Source organism: Candoia aspera, chromosome 7 (assembly GCF_035149785.1).
Source record: "Candoia aspera isolate rCanAsp1 chromosome 7, rCanAsp1.hap2, whole genome shotgun sequence".
In the NCBI taxonomy this organism is placed as follows: Eukaryota; Metazoa; Chordata; class Lepidosauria; order Squamata; family Boidae; genus Candoia; species Candoia aspera.
The window spans coordinates 67,712,913-67,732,089 of record NC_086159.1 but is presented as its reverse complement, the minus strand read 5'-3'; the positions used below and the strand labels follow the sequence as shown (position 1 = coordinate 67,732,089).

General features: G+C 37.6%; 1 protein-coding gene across 4 annotated transcripts in view; it reads left to right on the top strand.

Annotated features, from left to right (window-relative positions):
• SLC2A13 (solute carrier family 2 member 13) overlaps positions 1 to 19,177 on the top strand; it is a 135,947-nt gene that overhangs the window by 23,244 nt on the left and 93,526 nt on the right. For all 4 annotated transcript variants that reach the window (XR_010068283.1, XR_010068284.1, XM_063307979.1 and 1 more), the window contains exons 2-3: positions 11,197 to 11,356; positions 18,454 to 18,662. Coding sequence is in view for 2 of the 4 variants with exons in the window: in XM_063307979.1 (XP_063164049.1) it covers positions 11,197 to 11,356; positions 18,454 to 18,662 (369 nt within the window). In the remaining 2 variants the exon portion in view is untranslated. The remainder of the gene's footprint in view (positions 1 to 11,196; positions 11,357 to 18,453; positions 18,663 to 19,177) is intronic.

Here is a 19,177-nt window from a genome sequence, read left to right as displayed (position 1 = left end):
GTTTACTTTTTTTTTTAAAAAAAATACAGGCTGAATTAAAAGATTGAATTTGAAAACTATGTTTATAATGTCAAGTTATTATCCACATATAATCATTAATATGATAGCTTTAAGATATTATACACATTCATCTTGCTTCTTAGTTGAATATGCTCATGGAAATTTAATATTTTAGAGATTTAAGAGAATTTACAAATTTTGATGCTAGAACACTTCCATAATCTTAATGACTGGTAATTTTAGCTGCTAGTCAAACCAAGTTTGAAAATGCAATTAATCATAGATGAAAATAATTTTAACGATACAGGTTTTTGCTTTGACTGAAAAACAGCAAGCAGATGTTTGTTACGATTCATTGCATTTCAGATATTGCTTCTTCTCAGCATACTAAATCTCTGAAAGTATATTATGTGTAAAGATTCAGAGAGTGGGAGAAAGAAAGAAAACTTTATATAATATTTTTAAAAGGGCATCGTTCTACAAGATGTGCTTAGCTGTGGTTCTTTGATATCTCTGTTCCATGATGTTGTGGAATATTTAATAAATATATTCTGTCAAAGCAGATCTTCTTGACAACTGAGTGACAAGTGTCATTGACGGGCTGTATTATAAGTTGCATTACATATCCTTGAAATGGTTGGTTACCATGTCAACAAACAGTATGTCTAGTTTCCTCTTGAGTGCATTTATGTTTGTATGTGTGTACATTTGTGTGTGTATGTTTGTCCAAAGGTTGATGCTGGTGCAGATAATACAGCTAATTTTTTTACCATAGTTACAAATAGGCTATGAACACTGTTCCTTTGGTTGCTAGTGTTAAGACTCTTAAGGCATCTGCAGTGATAGGAACAAGCATTGATTTTCTATGGATTAAAGTTTATTTTGCAGATTACGACTTAGCTCTTCAAACTAGTGTGTTAAACTATACATGCAGATCTACACCCATAAAACATTTTATATCAAAAGATAGAAAAAACTACTTTTTAAAAACAACTCTGGTTTTAGTTTCAGATTAACCTGGAAACTATTTATGAATGCTGCCACATTCGAGGTTTGGGTACTCTTAAAATAAGGGTTCTAAGCTCTTTAATTATTACTGTTTATTTTTATTTTATAGATGTCTTAGCTAAGCTAAAATTCAATTTTAATAATATTAAATATAACAGTTTTGAAAGTGCTGAAGTGTTAAACTGCCATGAAAGTATCATTATGTTTATTCTAATCCAAGTTCATTATCTATGCAATTTATATAGCCACCCATCTCACTTTTACATGACTCTAGGCAGCTTAGAATAAAACAAATAAAAACACAAAACAGAGGGGAAGGGGAGGGGGAGAAGCAAAGATTCAGTTACGGTGGCAATAGGTGCACCTTTTTTAAAAAAAAATTATTTCATGTCTAGATCAAACTTTGCTCTGCCAAATGTAGCCACCGCCACAGCTTTGTCATTAGCTTGCTGCAGGTCATTGACAGTTCAAGGCCCCGGCAATAACTGGCACACCATCAGATGCACCAGTTTTTGGATTTCTCCACATTCACATAATATATTGCCATCAGCCAGCAGCCCCCACTTAAATAGATTCATCTTACACTTGGGTACCCCCAACCTCATCCTATTCATTGTCCTCCAAACTGTGTACAGGAGAGTGGTTCCTGTGGCCATTTCTGGTAGAATTCTTAAATAAGTGAGCTTATTCCTCCATTTACTTATTTGATTCTGTTCTTTGGGCCCCTCTAGGGTTTTAGTTCTTGCCATAAAGCTCTTTCTAGATTTAAGTTGACGAATTGGAGGAGCATATCCGTGGGTGACGAGAATCAGTCTCTTGCTTGGTTCTTTTGATGTCTGCTTCAACTTCCCTTCTAATCTTAGGTGGAGCAATGCCTACAAGGGGATATAATTTATTAACGGGCGTAGGTTTGAGGCATCCTGTCACTATGCACACTGCCGCATTCACAGCGATATCTACTTGCTTTGCATGTGCTGATGTGTTCCATACTGGTGCCGCATATTCGGCAGTAGAGACACTAGTTCACTGTTGGGAGACTTAAAAGAATATGTTAGGGATAGAACATCATGGAGAAGATCTATGTGGCTGGTGGGAGTTGAAAAAGACTTGATGCACGTAATCAATCTATTTGATAGCAGTTTTGGCAGAAGAATTGTCTGCCCATACACATGCACACAGAGATGACATGGGGAAGCCTTTTAAGCTGCCATGCTGAACCTTTGAGAAGATTTACATTGGCATTTGGCTTCTCTTAATTAACTTTATCTTTATTTAGCACAGTTTGATTAGGCAAGAGATTCTGAGAAAATTGTGTAAGCATATATCAGTGTGTCTTCTATCATGAACTAAAATATGAATAAGGTTCCTATATTTTAAACATATGGGATAGAAATAGTGAAGCTCTTCCTTTACTGCATAGCAAACTCATAGAAATAGAAGTGAATGTTTCTTGTTGGAAAGATTGCTTGAGTGAAAACAAACCCTCAGACTAGCATCATGTGTCCAAACGAAAAAATATTAGCTATTTTTTTTAGAACTATTGTTTTCCTTACTGGACAGTAAGATAAACTAGACTCTAGACTGCAGTTCTTCACCCATATGGGTAGTTTGACCATAAAACACAGTGGATCTTACTTCTGTGTCAGAATAAAAATGTATTAGAGGTTAATCGTGCTTAAACCTTCTTAGTTCAATAGAAACTAGATATCTTACCTCATTAACTTGCCACCTAAATCAATCTAAATATTCATAAAGGAGGACCCCATCAGTTTTGAATAATAGATGTATTTCATTTTGTGATTACTTATCTAAATGATTTAAATTCTTCTTTTCTTAAAAGTAGTCCAAGGTGGCTATGATAACTATCAGAACAATGAGACGTTTAAAATTAAATGAGAAGAAACCCAGGACTCATAAACTAGGCAGATAAAACACTTGTAGTTGCATTCCCAAAATCCTACAAATACAATTAGCAATTAAATTTAAATAGGATAAAACAGGACCACACAAAATGTTCTGGGCAGAAGGTTGTACTTTATTTACAGTTTAGTTTTATAAATGCTGCTCAATACAGCATGAATTCTGGGTGGGGTACAATTGTGTTTGTGCCAGTTACTTTATTTGACATATATTGTACTTAATAATTTTATGGAACAATGCTTTATTAGAAGTCGAAAAATATCTGTGGAAAATTTTCTGGGGTGTATCTCTGGCTCTGATCTTTGCAATTTGCCTCTAAATAATGAACGTCATGCTCTTCAAAGCAGCAATTGCATTTATTCTGTCAAAAGCTTACTAGAAATGCTAAGGTGTAATTTAAAGCATCTTGTGAAATAGTTGGGTAATTTTGCATCCTTTATTTGGAAAGTTCTTTTATTACTGTAATATCATTCACATAAATTAATTGACTAATTAATATGACATTTATAGGTTACTATTTATGAGACATAAACTACTTTGAAATGATCTGTCTCTTACCTTTAGAACCATAATATTTGAAACATAAGATTCTGGATGTATTTATTTTATTTTTTTTAAGGCTTGGGCAGAATGTTATAAATAAGTTACTCAATTCTTGTACAGTATTCCTCTTTTAAGAAATGGATGTTCTTAGGATGCGATATACCAGCTTTCTATCACTTGCAACTATTTAAGGCTGCAGTTTGATTTTGTGTTTGAAATATTGCAATAAATCATACCCATCTTATAATTACCTATTAAGTTCTAAGTGTCAGGTTGCCTTTGGAGATTGGATCAATGTAACTATTAACTTTAAAACAATATTTTGTCAACATGGTTACATGCCCAAAACATTCATCATTTATTTGCAATTTTTTCATTGTGATAATGAGTGTATTCCCATTATTTTATTTCCAGAACAGAAAAGGTAGCTGACAAAAATTACATTTATTGTTAGCACTGTTTTTATTAGTATATCTTTGGGTTCTTCCAACAAGAAATGTTTATATTATAAATACTGCATACTGTATCAATAAATTAAATACTTCATCTTCTATACAAACTAATGAAAGATTGATTTTCTACATACTCTGGCCACCTTGTATGACGGGCTAACGATTTCACTGGCATCTTTATTCGAGGCAGTGTTTTCTCTCTGTAGACAGTAATAATTGAATCTGAAAGACTGCGATAAAAAGTATGCTTACAGCAAGTGACATGTATAGACCTGTAATTCTGAAACAGTACAATTCAGCATAACGAAGTCTTAAAACATGGTGGAGATTCCTCTTTGCTAAGAGGCAGTTAACAGGGAAGATGTAAAACTAGATGTTTGAAATGAGTCTTCTGTTGCAATGTTAATCACTAATTAATTTCAAATAGAGGGTGTACCAATGTTTTAAAGTGGGTTCAGTATTAGGTTTCTGTTAAGAATTGGGGGGGATTGGATTTTTGTTTTTCATTTTCTTAAAAAGGTCTCAATAAAGTCTAACTATTATTTGGTGCCTTCTTATTTGGTTGACTCCTGGTGACTGCCTGGACTAGTCCCTGCAGTTTTCTTGGCAAGATTTTCAGAAGTGGTTTGCCATTGCCTTCTTCCTAGGGCTGAGAGAGAGGGACTGGCCCAAGGTCACCCAGCTGGCTTTGTACCTAAGGCAGGATTAAAACTCATGGTCTCTCACCTAGTACCTTAACCACTACACCAAACTGGCTCTTCTATAATTTCATCAGCAGTACTGATGAACTGTTATAGGAGGGGCATGTGGGGAGGGACCAGCTGGGATAATTGGACACGTTCATGAGCATATTAGTTGCATTACCCAGATATGAATTCTGCTTCTAAATACTTGTTATCTAATACTCTTAAACTTAATAAAATGGTGCCTTACCTCTGCATTCTACTTCATTCCAAATGAAAAGGTTATGTTTTATATCTAAAACATTTCATTGCTAATGTTACCTAATGTGCAGATGTTGGTACTACATAATGATCAATTGTAGTCCGAGTACTGTGTTTAAGGCTTCCATTGCCTCCAAGAGAGTATATTTGCTGAAATAACAGAAAGGGCGTGCTCTGTCCTTGAGCAACTTTTTTCTTCTTTTGAAATACGCAGTAAAAATATGGTGATAAAGAGTGCTAAAAGGATAAATAGAAGCATTCCTCCAAACCAGCCTTTCTCAATCTTTTCACGCTGAAGGAATCCTTGAAATATTTTTCAGGCCTTGGGGAACCCCTGCACATTCAGACTTGAATATAGGCCAGAAGTTACAAAATTATTATATTTGTTTCATGTGTAGGTCTGTATATATGCATTAACAGAGTTCTTAAACTAAAAATAAAGCATGAAACTTACCTCTTTAATGTGAAGAGTTTAATGTTGTCCAAATTTGAAATAATTTTTTAAATAAATTGTGATCTCCCAGGGACCCCCTAGTGACCCCTTGTGGAACCCTAGGGTCCCACAGAACCCTGGTTGAGAAACCCTTCTCCAAACTATAAAGGCCTGGATTCCCAACATGGTGACTGCAGATGACCGTATTCCTGCAGACATATCTTTCAGTGACCACGAGTCAATTGCCATGACTGCCATATTCTTTTTATTTAAAAAAGAAGCTTTGCATGTTGCAAAGAAAGCAGCTGCCTGAAGCATTTTTTTTTTAAAATTTCAAGAATGCTTTTATACTTCACATGTACATTCTTAGAAAATAAAAATGGTTGGGAACTGCTGTAGCCCAATGTGTGTTGCTGGAAGGATATGTACCTGATGAACAAGTGGTTTGTTACTGACCATGTCTACCAGGATAGCCTTGTTATCGCTGGGAGATCACGAGTGCACATAGCACACTCTTAAAATTCCAAATATGCCCACATTTAGATTAGTAATATTTTTTTTCTTTTCTGTTTGTGGATGTGATATATTCTGGAGGGACACAAGGAAGCAAGTCTAAAGTAGGTGTTGGGCATTTAAATACCCCATCCTTATCACCAATTATAACCTTGAAATCAAGCAGTCCAAGGAGTTTTACTTGCCATTTCCAAAACAGATTGCTACTACTATATTCACCAATAGTTTGGTGGAGGGACCAAAGGCGGGAAAGCAGAGTGAGAGAATAGTATTGTGGACTCCCCTGGATCAAGAATACAGATATTTCAGTTAGTTGGAATAAAAAAGAAAATTGTTGCAATTAATAAAATTACCCTAGTCACTCATAGAGGTAGTATTTAGAAAAGATGAATCTGAAATCAGTGCTCTTTTTCTGTCTTTGTGATAGATGCATCCTATGCACTTAATGTAGTCTACCTAATTGTAACTGATGACACTTTGCACAGGTCTTAGTCATACATTTTTAGTTTTGTCCATATAAATCAGATCTCCTTCAGGGTTGGCAATGAGGAAATAACAGTTCCCTATTTTAGATTTTTTTTCTTGAGCAGTTTAGCATACTCAAAATAGGTTTTTCATGATAAAAAGAAGATTAAAATTGTATAAATTTAAAACATGAAATGTTTATCTTCACAGGGAGGCAGAAATGAATATTTAGAGCTTTGCTCACTAAGCAAAGCTCTAAATATTCATTTCTGCCTCCCTGAAAATGTAAACATTTCATGTTTTAAATTTATACAATTTTAATCTTCTTTTTATCATGAAAAACCTATTTTGAGTATGCTAAACTGCTGAATAAAAAAATAGTCCCAGTGCTGACCTATGGTGTGGAATTGTGGGGTCTTACAAAAGAAGGAAAGCAAAAGGCAACAGTGATAGGGGGAGATATGCCCAATTAAATGCAAAATTCCAGAGGTTAGCCAGAAGAGATAAGGAATTATTTTTAAACAAGCAATGCGCGGAAGTGGAAGAAGACAATAGAATAGGAAGGACAAGAGACCTCTTCCAGAAAATTAGAAACATTGGAGGTAAATTCCAGGCCAAAATGGGTATGATCAAAAACAAAGATGGCAAGGACCTAACAGAAGAAGAAGAGATCAAGAAAAGGTGGCAAGAATATACAGAAGACCTGTATAGGAAGGATAACAATATCGGGGATAGCTTTGACGGTGTGGTCAGTGAGCTAGAGCCAGACATCCTGAAGAGTGAGGTTGAGTGGGCCTTAAGAAGCATTGCTAATAACAAGGCAGCAGGAGAAGACGGCATCCCAGCTGAACTGTTCAAAATCTTGCAAGATGATGCTGTCAAGGTAATGCATGCTATATGCCAGCAAATTTGGAAAACACAAGAATGGCCATCAGATTGGAAAAAATCAACTTATATCCCCATACCAAAAAAGGGAAACACTAAAGAATGTTCAAACTATCGAACAGTGGCACTCATTTCACATGCCAGTAAGGTAATGCTCAAGATCCTGCAAGGTAGACTTCAGCAGTTCATGGAGCGAGAATTGCCAGATGTACAGGCTGGGTTTAGAAAAGGCAGAGGAACTAGAGACCAAATTGCCAATATCCGCTGGATAATGGAAAAAGCCAGGGAGTTTCAGAAAAACATCTATTTCTGTTTTATTGACTATTCTAAAGCCTTTGACTGTGTGGACCATAACAAATTGTGGCAAGTTCTTAGTGGTATGGGGATACCAAGTCATCTTGTATGCCTCCTGAAGAATCTGTATAACGACCAAGTAGCAACAGTAAGAACAGACCACGGAACAACGGACTGGTTTAAGATTGGGAAAGGAGTACGGCAGGGCTGTATACTCTCACCCTACCTATTCAACTTGTATGCAGAACACATCATGCGACAAGCTGGTCTTGAGGAATCCAAGGCTGGAGTTAAAATCTCTGGAAGAAACATTAACAATCTCAGATATGCAGATGATACCACTTTGATGGCTGAAAGTGAAGAGGAACTGAGGAGCCTTATGATGAAAGTGAAAGAAGAAAGTGCAAAAGCTGGCTTGCAGCTAAACCTCAAAAAAACCAAGATTATGGCAACCAGCTTGATTGATAACTGGCAAATAGAGGGAGAAAATGTAGAAGCAGTGAAAGACTTTGTATTCCTAGGTGCAAAGATTACTGCAGATGCTGACTGCAGTCAGGAAATCAGAAGACGCTTAATCCTTGGGAGAAGAGCAATGACAAATCTCGATAAAATAGTTAAGAGCAGAGACATCACACTGACAACAAAGGCCCGCATAGTTAAAGCAATGGTGTTCCCTGTAGTAACATATGGCTGCGAGAGCTGGACCATAAGGAAGGCTGAGAGAAGGAAGATCGATGCTTTTGAACTGTGGTGTTGGAGGAAAATTCTGAGAGTGCCTTGGACTGCAAGAAGATCCAACCAGTCCATCCTCCAGGAAATAAAGCCAGACTGCTCACTTGAGGGAATGATATTAAAGGCAAAACTGAAATACTTTGGCCACATAATGAGAAGACAGGACACCCTGGAGAAGATGCTGATGCTAGGGAGAGTGGAAGGCAAAAGGAAGAGGGGCCGACCAAGGGCAAGATGGATGGATGATATTCTAGAGGTGACGGACTCGTCCCTGGGGGAGCTGGGGATGTTGACGACCGACAGGAAGCTCTGGCGTGGGCTGGTCCATGAAGTCACGAAGAGTCGGAAGCGACTAAACGAATAAACAACAAACAAAAGCTACCTCACTTAAATAGGTCCAGACCCATTTTTAAAGAAACATACTAGAAATTGATGAGAACACATCAGCCCCCGCATCCAGATCAGAAACAGGTATCCACACCATAAACAGCCACTCAATAATTAAAGTCTTTACTTATTGGCAGAGGATCCATTCAATGGACCCTGATAGGTGACCTAAAATATGTTTAGCTGAACAGATAAGTATGGCTCACCCCACCTCCTGGGTAAACCGACTTACCAGTGTTATTTCACAGCATGGGTTTTCCACCCAATATTTACTCTCAGCTGCCTCCCAGGCAATAGAAATTTTTAAATAGAGTCCTAGATACCAGATATCAGGAAATCAGAAGACGCTTAATCCTTGGGAGAAGAGCAATGACAAATCTCGATAAAACAGTTAAGAGCAGAGACATCACACTGACAACAAAGGCCCGCATAGTTAAAGCAATGGTGTTCCCTGTAGTAACATATGGCTGCGAGAGCTGGACCATAAGGAAAGCTGAGCGAAGGAAGATCGATGCTTTTGAACTGTGGTGTTGGAGGAAAATTCTGAGAGTGCCTTGGACTGCAAGAAGATCAAACCAGTCCATCCTCCAGGAAATAAAGCCAGACTGCTCACTTGAGGGAATGATATTAAAGGCAAAACTGAAATACTTTGGCCACATAATGAGAAGACAGGACACCCTGGAGAAGATGCTGATGCTAGGGAGAGTGGAAGGCAAAAGGAAGAGGGGCCGACCAAGGGCAAGATGGATGGATGATATTCTAGAGGTGACGGACTCGTCCCTGGGGGAGCTGGGGATGTTGACGACCGACAGGAAGCTCTGGCGTGGGCTGGTCCATGAAGTCACGAAGAGTCGGAAGCGACTAAACGAATAAACAACAAACAAAAGCTACCTCACTTAAATAGGTCCAGACCCATTTTTAAAGAAACATACTAGAAATTGATGAGAACACATCAGCCCCCGCATCCAGATCAGAAACAGGTATCCACACCATAAACAGCCACTCAATAATTAAAGTCTTTACTTATTGGCAGAGGATCCATTCAATGGACCCTGATAGGTGACCTAAAATATGTTTAGCTGAACAGATAAGTATGGCTCACCCCACCTCCTGGGTAAACCGACTTACCAGTGTTATTTCACAGCATGGGTTTTCCACCCAATATTTACTCTCAGCTGCCTCCCAGGCAATAGAAATTTTTAAATAGAGTCCTAGATACCAGATATCAGGAAATCAGAAGACGCTTAATCCTTGGGAGAAGAGCAATGACAAATCTCGATAAAACAGTTAAGAGCAGAGACATCACACTGACAACAAAGGCCCGCATAGTTAAAGCAATGGTGTTCCCTGTAGTAACATATGGCTGCGAGAGCTGGACCATAAGGAAAGCTGAGCGAAGGAAGATCGATGCTTTTGAACTGTGGTGTTGGAGGAAAATTCTGAGAGTGCCTTGGACTGCAAGAAGATCAAACCAGTCCATCCTCCAGGAAATAAAGCCAGACTGCTCACTTGAGGGAATGATATTAAAGGCAAAACTGAAATACTTTGGCCACATAATGAGAAGACAGGACACCCTGGAGAAGATGCTGATGCTAGGGAGAGTGGAAGGCAAAAGGAAGAGAGGCCGACCAAGGGCAAGATGGATGGATGATATTCTAGAGGTGACGGACTCGTCCCTGAGGGAGCTGGGGGTGTTGACGACCGACAGGAAGCTCTGGCGTGGGCTGGTCCATGAAGTCACGAGTCGGAAGCGACTAAACGAATAAACAACAACAGATACCAGAGCCCAAACAGACATGGATTTATTGGCAAAAAATAGATCTTTGAATTGGATGGCTAAGAACAAAACCATTTTCCACTTCAAAAAATACATGTCAATGAGTTTAATGCAATTATTAAGAAGGCCCTATTCTAGAGCAAGATTTGAGTTGTTGAATTTCATGGCCAAATATGGGTGCTTCTATCACCTGCCATATCATGGGAGGATGTGTATATGTGGTGCCCCAGCCATCGAAGATATTGCTCGTGTTTTGTTTGACTGTCAACTCTATGCCCCTTTTAGGATTAGTTATTTAACATCCCTACTTGAAAGAGGAGACCATGGGGATCTGAATGACAGATTGTCCTATTTCCTCCTGGGCTCTAACATATCCATTGTGAGCAGAACTGCCAAGTTTATAGACAAGACAGTTCAGCTAAGAACCCATTATATCGAACAGATCAGGGTTTCATGCAAAGGTGATATATTTATCTGAATGCTGATTTTTTTTGTATTTTTATCTGAATGCTGATTGTTTTGTATTTACCACATACGTATTTTATTATTGTATTTTCTTTTATCTATTTCACCCTGGAATTAGATCCTGTCTTTTACCTTTATTTTATTTTCTTTGATATGGTTGTAAGACTAATCAGTTAATAAACTACTACTAGAGCTTTGCTCACCAGGTTGAAATAAAATTAATAGAAATTTAATGCATTTCTAAAATATTATAATTTCAACATACCTTCCCAACTTTCTGTGATAATATCAAACTTTTAGGTAACTTTATCAAGGACATACTGTGATTTAATTTTTATAAATGGGTTCACTTTAATTATTACTATTTATTTCTTGTAGGTATTGCTTCTATGACAGTTCCAGTATACATTGCAGAAGTCGCTCCACCTCATCTAAGAGGCAGATTAGTTACTATAAATACACTTTTCATCACAGGAGGACAGTTCTTTGCAAGTATTATAGATGGAGCCTTCAGTTATCTTCCTAAGAATGGATGGAGGTTGGTATGAATTTTTTAATATTAAAATGAAATCATAACAGCTCTTTCATTTTATATAGAGCCAAGTCACAGTCCTGAAATAAATCTCAGAAATGTTACAGGACCTGGAATGAAAGGTTTATGCTAGAAAACCCTCAAATGAATGTGTGTCTGTCTATTTTTGGTTGAAGCAGTTTGCTCTGAAGGAATTCCTATACAACAATGTAAGAGATGGATCACCAACCACAGGAAGGATTTGGTTGCAATTATTGTAGCTGAAGATGGTGCAACCAGTTACTATATCTAACGAGCTAATTTTTCACGCAGGAGAATTACGTACTGGATTAGAGGTATCCTCGAGTTACAACCACCCATTCAGCAGCTGTTCAAAATTACAACAGCACTGAACAAGAGGGACTTATAACTGGTCCACGAAGTTGCGGCTGTTGTAACATCCCCACGGTCACATGATCACGATCTGGGCGCTCAGGTCTTCAGCTCATGATTACGTTGTAGTGAACCATGGTCATGTGATCACCACAAGTCACTCCTGTAAGTCGCTCCTGCCACTTTTTCTCCCAAGGAACCCCACTAAGGAGTACAAAATCCCAGGTGTCTCATACTCTGTAGCACTCCCCCGCCTGCCCATGCTCTCTAGCACCTGCCCGTGGCCCTTGCTGGCCCACCTGCATTCCCTAGCACCAGCTGTCTGTGGCCCTCACTGGCCTGCCCACACTACCCAGTGCCTGCCTGTGGCCTTCGCCAGCCCTCCTGTGGCCCTCACTGGCCCACCCATGACCCTTGCCAGCCTACCTGCACTTGCTAATGCCAGCCTGTGCTCCCTAGCACCTGCCTGTGGCCCTCACCAGACCGCCCATGCTCCTTAACACCTGCCCACAACACTCTCCCACCCCTGCAGCACCCTCACATCCCTGCGTTCCGTAGCCCCTGCCCATAGCACCCAACCCGTGGCACCCGTGGACCCCCCCACACTCCTTGCCTGGGACTCCTGCCTCTTCCCACTTAATGACTTGTGGGGTCCTGGGGTTGCCATCACTAAGCAATGCCATCATGTGACATTGTGCTTTACGATCACATCACTTAGCAATGGAAATTCTGGTCCCAACTGCCATCGTAACCAGAGGACTACCTGTATTTTGTTTATGAAATAAATGAAACAAGCACCAAATATTGGTGTAATTTGTTTCCTCAGATTCTCTTTCTATGTCAGTAAGATTCATCTGAAGCTGTGATAACATTCAATAGCAAAGATATGCAAACATTTCAGAAAATCTGAAAGGGGGTAAGTAAGATATGTGAGAGTTCAGAAAACCCAAATACTTGCACCTCCTGCTTAAAGAGCAGCTGTGGCCAGGAAGGCTTTTGTACAACTTCATATGATGCACCAGTTGTCCCCTTTCCTAGATCAAGGGGCCCTTCAGACAGTCACTCATGCCCTAGTCACCTTGCGGCTTTACTGCAACACACTCTACGTGGGGTTGTCCTTGAAGAACATCCAGAAGCTTCAGCTAGTCTGGAATGCTGTGGTGCAAGCTGATAGGCATGCCTTGATCTGCCCATATAACACCTCTGCTTTGCCAGCTGCTCTGGTTGCCAGTTTGTTTCCAGGTGTGATTTAAGGTACTGGTCATTACCTGTAAAGCACTGCATGACATAGGGCCTGGTTACTTGAGGGACTGCCTGTCTTCCATAGTATTTGCTTGGCCAATTTGATCCTGCAGGGTTGGAGGTTCATTTGATTAAAGAATGCCATCTATGGGGACCCTGGAAGTGTGCCTCCTTTTTAGCAGCACCTGCCCCATGGAACAAGGTTCCCCCGGAGACCCAGATGGTCTCCACTGTGCTATTGTTTAGAAGAACCATGAAAATATGGCTCTTCATCCAGGTCTTTGGTAAGGGAGAATGTCAGCCTCTCAAGTAGAACAGACAGGAAACACAACCAGATGAGCTAATTCTACTTTATTGTTAGGCTCCCTTAACAGAATCTTGCAAGTCTGAAAGTACAAATCTCCCGCTCTCCCTTTTTACCTCCTGATCAATTAGGACAGATCCTTTCTAAGTTTCTTTCTCTTTCCATTACCCAGTTACGGGCTTCTTCCCCTTTTATCTGATCATTCCCTAGGCAGCTCTCTCTGCCCCCCATCTTCCAAGGTCATTCTCACATCCCACTACAGCGACAGAGATACCTTATTTCATCCCATCCAATCTGTTGTTCTTGCCATCTTTTATCTTTTTCCTTCCTTTTATTGGTTTTACTGTAATTTCTTTGTTTTGATTGTTGTCACCCAGAGTCATGGGGAATCAGGTGGCATACAAATTTAATTTATTATTGTTGTTATTAAAGAGTTTTTTTCCAAAACTATTAGTATTTCTTGTTTTGACTAGTCATTGCTTCTTTTTATTGTTTTGAAGTTTGTTGTTGTTTTAGTTCTAATTACTACCTGGTTTAGGAATGTATACTCTAATTAAAATTGATTGTATGTTAATTAATCGTTGAACTGAATTTTACAAGCCATGAATAAATCCACTGTGTTCTTGGCATAAAGATACCACCTTATCAACCTGACTTTGAGTACTTAATTAAACTATCAGAAGTTTTGACTTTAAGACTTACAAAAAAAAGCCAGAACTGTTTCTCTTGGGTCTGATGGAGAAGCAGCTCGAGAAACAACATGGGACTTTGCTTTTATACATGATTACAGCTGCAAGACTTTTATATGCACAACGATGGAAAGATCCACAAATACCTTCAGTGGAGGATTGGATTATCAAACCGATGGAGCTGGCCCAAATGGCCAAGTTAACAGCACTGATAAGAGGAAATACGTTTCTGAATTTGTTTCTCCTTGGCAACCACTTTTAGACTACTTGCTTGTGTCAGAAAAAAATGAAGCTTTGATTTTGGGCTTTAATGATTAAATGGTTTGTTTTGATAGAAATGTTACTAAGGTTTAACTAATGGTAAGAGATTATGTTTATAAGTGTACTCATATCTGTATTGAGAAGGTTGGAAGTCACGTTCTGTTTCTCTGTCTCACACTTTTATAGTTTTTCCTTTTTTCTTTAGTTCTATATCTTTTCTATATTCTATATTTTGTATTTTAATTATATTCTGAAAATATAATAAAGTTCTTAAAAAAAAGAGGTTTTGGCTTTAGGAATAAAAATAAATTTTTAAAAAACCTACCGTATATCATAACAGTATACCAATAAGGCATATTTGGAACTAATTCCAGTCACGTAGTTAACCTTATCATATATCAGAAAGTTGATGCTAACATTCAAGGCTCCTGCAGTAAAAACCTCATTCTATCCACATCTTTCCATGCTCAGTTTCTATTAATGGAGGATTTATTTCCCACAGGTATATGAGGAGAGTCATGCAGTGGCACAAAACAAAATGTTTTTTAACCAACAGTAAAATAAAATTGTTAACTCTTCTGTTTGTGAACATTTAAAATGTATTACGTTTGTTCAAGCCTCAGCAGGTGGCAGATCCTAAACATTTTTGGCAGGCTCTGGTTAATACTTGGATGGGAGACACAATTGCAAGGCTCTTGGCCATTGATCAGAATGAGAAGTAGAAAAACCATCCCAGAAGATGACCTTGGCAAGTCATGTACAACACTGATGCAAAGGAGACGGCTACAGCCCTTCTCAATATTTTCACCCTGCAGGAACCCCTGAAATATTTTTCAGGCCTCGGGAACCCCTGTACATTCAGGCTCAAATATAGGCCAGAAGTTACAAAATTATTACGTTTGTTTCATGTGTAGGCTTGTACATATGCATGTTCTTGAACTAAAAATAAAGAATGAAACTTATCTCTTTAATGTGAAGTTGCCCGAATTTGAAATAACTCTTTAAATAAATCATGATCTCCCAGGGAACCCCTAGTGATCTCTCATGGAACCCTGGTTGAGAAACCCTGGCATAGATGGAGGCTCTAGAGGTTAAGTCGGCTCGAGTGTGTCTTTAATCTTTTTTTGACAACCAATTTTAGTAAGACTTAATATTCCAAAGGATGTTTGCACAGAATAAGGCAAGTTTTATTTTAATTATTTTAATTAGGGATTTTTCTACATGCTCCTTGTTTTGTTACCTTCCAACTTTAAAGGAAAATTCTTAATTATCCGTAGGGCCCACAGTGAACATTTCTTGAATTCCAGCCAGCGGTATGGTGTTTCTTATCTCCCAGCTGTAGAGACAGAAGTTCATCATGGCTCCTCAAAGCAAGGTTCAAGCATAGTTTGATTCAGGCCCCAGCAGTCCTATTTCTTACATCTTGTTCTTGTTTACAACATCACAGGAACTAAGAACTTGGGTCACATGTATCCAAACTGTCCAAACTAACCAAATCCAATTAAAATACAGGAATGGGTTGAATTAAAAAGATTAATTTATTTTTGGAAATTCTGTATCAAAGCATGGCAAAATTTGTACCAAACCTAAGGAGTCTGTTAGTTCATTTGTATGTGTACATGGTATACACAGTCATAGTCATAGTTTGACTATGACTACACGTGTATACATAAACATACACACTTTATAAATAATGTGAACAAGAAATCTAAAAGCATATTGAAACCAGTATTGGAAAGACTGTTTTAAGATGTTTCTATAAAATAGCTATATATTTGCTTTGATAGTTTTGTAATCAATATGCAATATTTTCAGAGTAAGAAACTATATTCTAAAATCCTGGATAAGGTCTGTTTTTTAATATATTTTTATTAAGTTTAATTACAATAGTAACAACTAATACAAACTAAACTTAGAGAAAGAGAATGGAAAAAAAATAAAAAGTGCAGGAAAAAAAAAATAGTAAAGAAAAATATAGTAAAGAAAAAGAAATATATAAAAAATGACTTCCAACCTTCATCACAAGTATAAAAAATTTAATAATTCTTTACACGCAAACACACACACATCATAAGAATAAACAAATACCTCTTCATCCCATATCCCATCCCTTAACTATGACCAAATCCATAAAACATCACCTTTTCAGTCCTGGTGTCAGCAAAAAGTCCATAAAGAGTTACCAGAACTCTGGAAAAAAACGAAGTCTTATTTTAAACTTTGATCAAATAAACCAACTTTATATTCCTTCCTTTTACTTCTAATAGTCTTAATCTTTAATTCAATCACATATTGGCGTAGGATTTCATTTTTATTCAATTCTTCTTTAGCCCATTGCATGGATTTCTTCAAGGCTTTTAACAAATCTCTTTTGTAGATCTAATAAAACATTTTCTAGGTCATTCTCTTGGTTTATCATTCATATTTCCCTTTTAATTTTTAAAACTTCAGCCAGTTTCTTTTGTATATCCAGTAAAATGTTCTTTTCCAAATCATTCTCTTGGCCTATCATTTGTAGTTCCACTTTCAGTACTTTCTCTTCCTTGTCAGATAAAATTTGTTGCACATCTGTCATTCCTTCATTAACATCTTGTAGACTGTCTATAGAAGCAGACATCATTACTGACATTGTTGATATTGCAGTTACTAATTTCTGGCTCCATTCATCAAAGATCTCCTTTAATATTTCTGATGTTACAACGTTTTGTGTCATTTTGTAAGTCCCGATATTAACTGACATCAAGAACAGGATTGTATTTCTTCTTCTTCTTAGAATCTTTAATCCCTTCTAGCATCCATTTTCTAAAATCATCCCTTTGTTAGACTTACAATAACCAGGATAGCCAAATAAGTTTGTTTCCCATAAGAAACTGTTTATTTTTTATAGTTAATTCCAAAATGTTATAGTAAAACTCAATATTCCAAATTTATTTGGACCCTTAATCCATTTATAACTTTCTTAGATCAAAATCTTTTTTACCTTTTTGCTCTTTATTTCAAATTCTTTCTTAAACTTATAATTAATATTTTTTGTTCAGAGTTGAAGATAAATTCACCCAATGAAGACTTTTCAAACTTGGCTTTCTGAAGGTCTCTAATAGCTTTAAGATGGTTAATAGGCAATTTCCAAAAGTACTTAGAAAGTGAGGTTTGCGAACTTAGTGTCCTTTAAAAGTCTCTGCCTCAGTTGCGAGCAAGATGGCAGGTCCCGTTGTCTCCCTGTGCTCAGACCTGTGGAAAACCACTGTCCTGAGGTCTCTTCATGAGGAGCAGCTGTCCAAAGCACACATGAGCAATCTGCCATCCTTTCTTTACCCAGAGAGGTTCGAAGAAACCAGTCTCCTCACCGGTTCCTTGGTCTTTGCCGAGGTTGGCTTCCGTTTGCCATACCTCCCCCAGAAGTCTCAATAAGGTCTATGCGGTTGTTAAAAGTCAGTACTGACTTGATGGCACATCATCAATCTTCTAAAAAAGATGCAGCTTTGTTATTTGTGTTGCTGGTCAGAGTATGTGCCAAATGTTAAGAACTATGTGTGTTTCCAAAGAGCAATTCTTGATTGTTTTGTGAGAAATTATACTTACAGCCTGTTAACCATTTTTTGTATATAGTTTTCATTCCCTGTTGTTGACTCCAATATTTGATTCATGGGAAATGTTTTTATAGAACAAATAAATGGATTCTTTTCATCTAACAGGGGCTTATTCTAGTATAATGAACACTTCAAAGATTTTTAACAATCCAACAGGGATATTGTGGATGCCATCTTAAATACTTTTTGTGGGGAATATTTGGACAGTCTATGTGAGTTACATCTTTTAAAAAATAAAATGGGAGCAAACAAGTAGACTAAAGAGTGCTTGAATTTTAGGAAAGCTGAGGAGCCTAGTTCAAGAGCTTTTATATGGTTGTAGTAGAACCATGGATGATTGGATTAAAATACAGGGAATGATAAGAACTTTTCATTAAACTCTCCTCCTTCCATCTTTTCCCTCGTAATTCGAGCCTTGTGTGTTGCTGTTCAGGGAACATCTGCATGATATATCTGAAACATAAGATTTATTGGAATAGGCTGATACTGAAATTTGGAATATAAACTTTTTTTTTACCATCTGCTTGTTTAGAATAATATGGAGTACATTAAGAAAATATCTAAAGCCTTAAACTCCGGTTTTTTTCTATGAGAATTTTGATAAACCCATATTAAAGACATGTGTATTTTTTTTCCTCCTCATAGGTATATGCTCGGCCTTTCAGCAGTTCCAGCTGTAATACAATTTCTTGGCTTCCTCTTTCTTCCTGAAAGCCCCCGCTGGCTTATTCAGAAAGGACAGACTCAAAAGGCACGTAGAATTCTGTCACGGATGCGGGGAAATCAAACAATAGATGATGAATATGATAGTATCAAGAATAACATAGAGGAGGAAGAAAAAGAAGTTGGCGCAGGTAGGCTGAATTTTTATCGTTCTTTGCATATTGTTAATCATAGGCTGTGACTTTATAGCAGCATTTTAATAAGTTACTTTAGCATACATTTAAATGAAATAGTATCTGCTAAACTTGCCTTATAAAACAATTGTTTTCTTAGTTCTTTGTTGGAAGCTGGCTTATTGCTAGAGTGAATCAATCCAGATGTAGAATCAATTATTAAGAAGCTGAAGTTTATAGTTCAAAGAGACTTCTGTTTAAAGGATATTTTACAAGTATCTTTCTAACTGTTTGGTGGAGAGCATTTTAACATGAATTATACTGTATGGTTTAGGCTTTCATGGACAAGAGTCCACTTAGCACAAAAGTATATTCTTATCATGCCTTATTCTCTTTCGGTCTGGAATTTCAACTAGAATAAAAAGAGTTTTCAGAACCTTTCAATACTCAGTAGTCTCATTACTTAATGCATTATGTCATGATTTTTTTGGCTTTTCAGTTATTGTTTGTACTTGAATTCTTCTGGAAGTCCA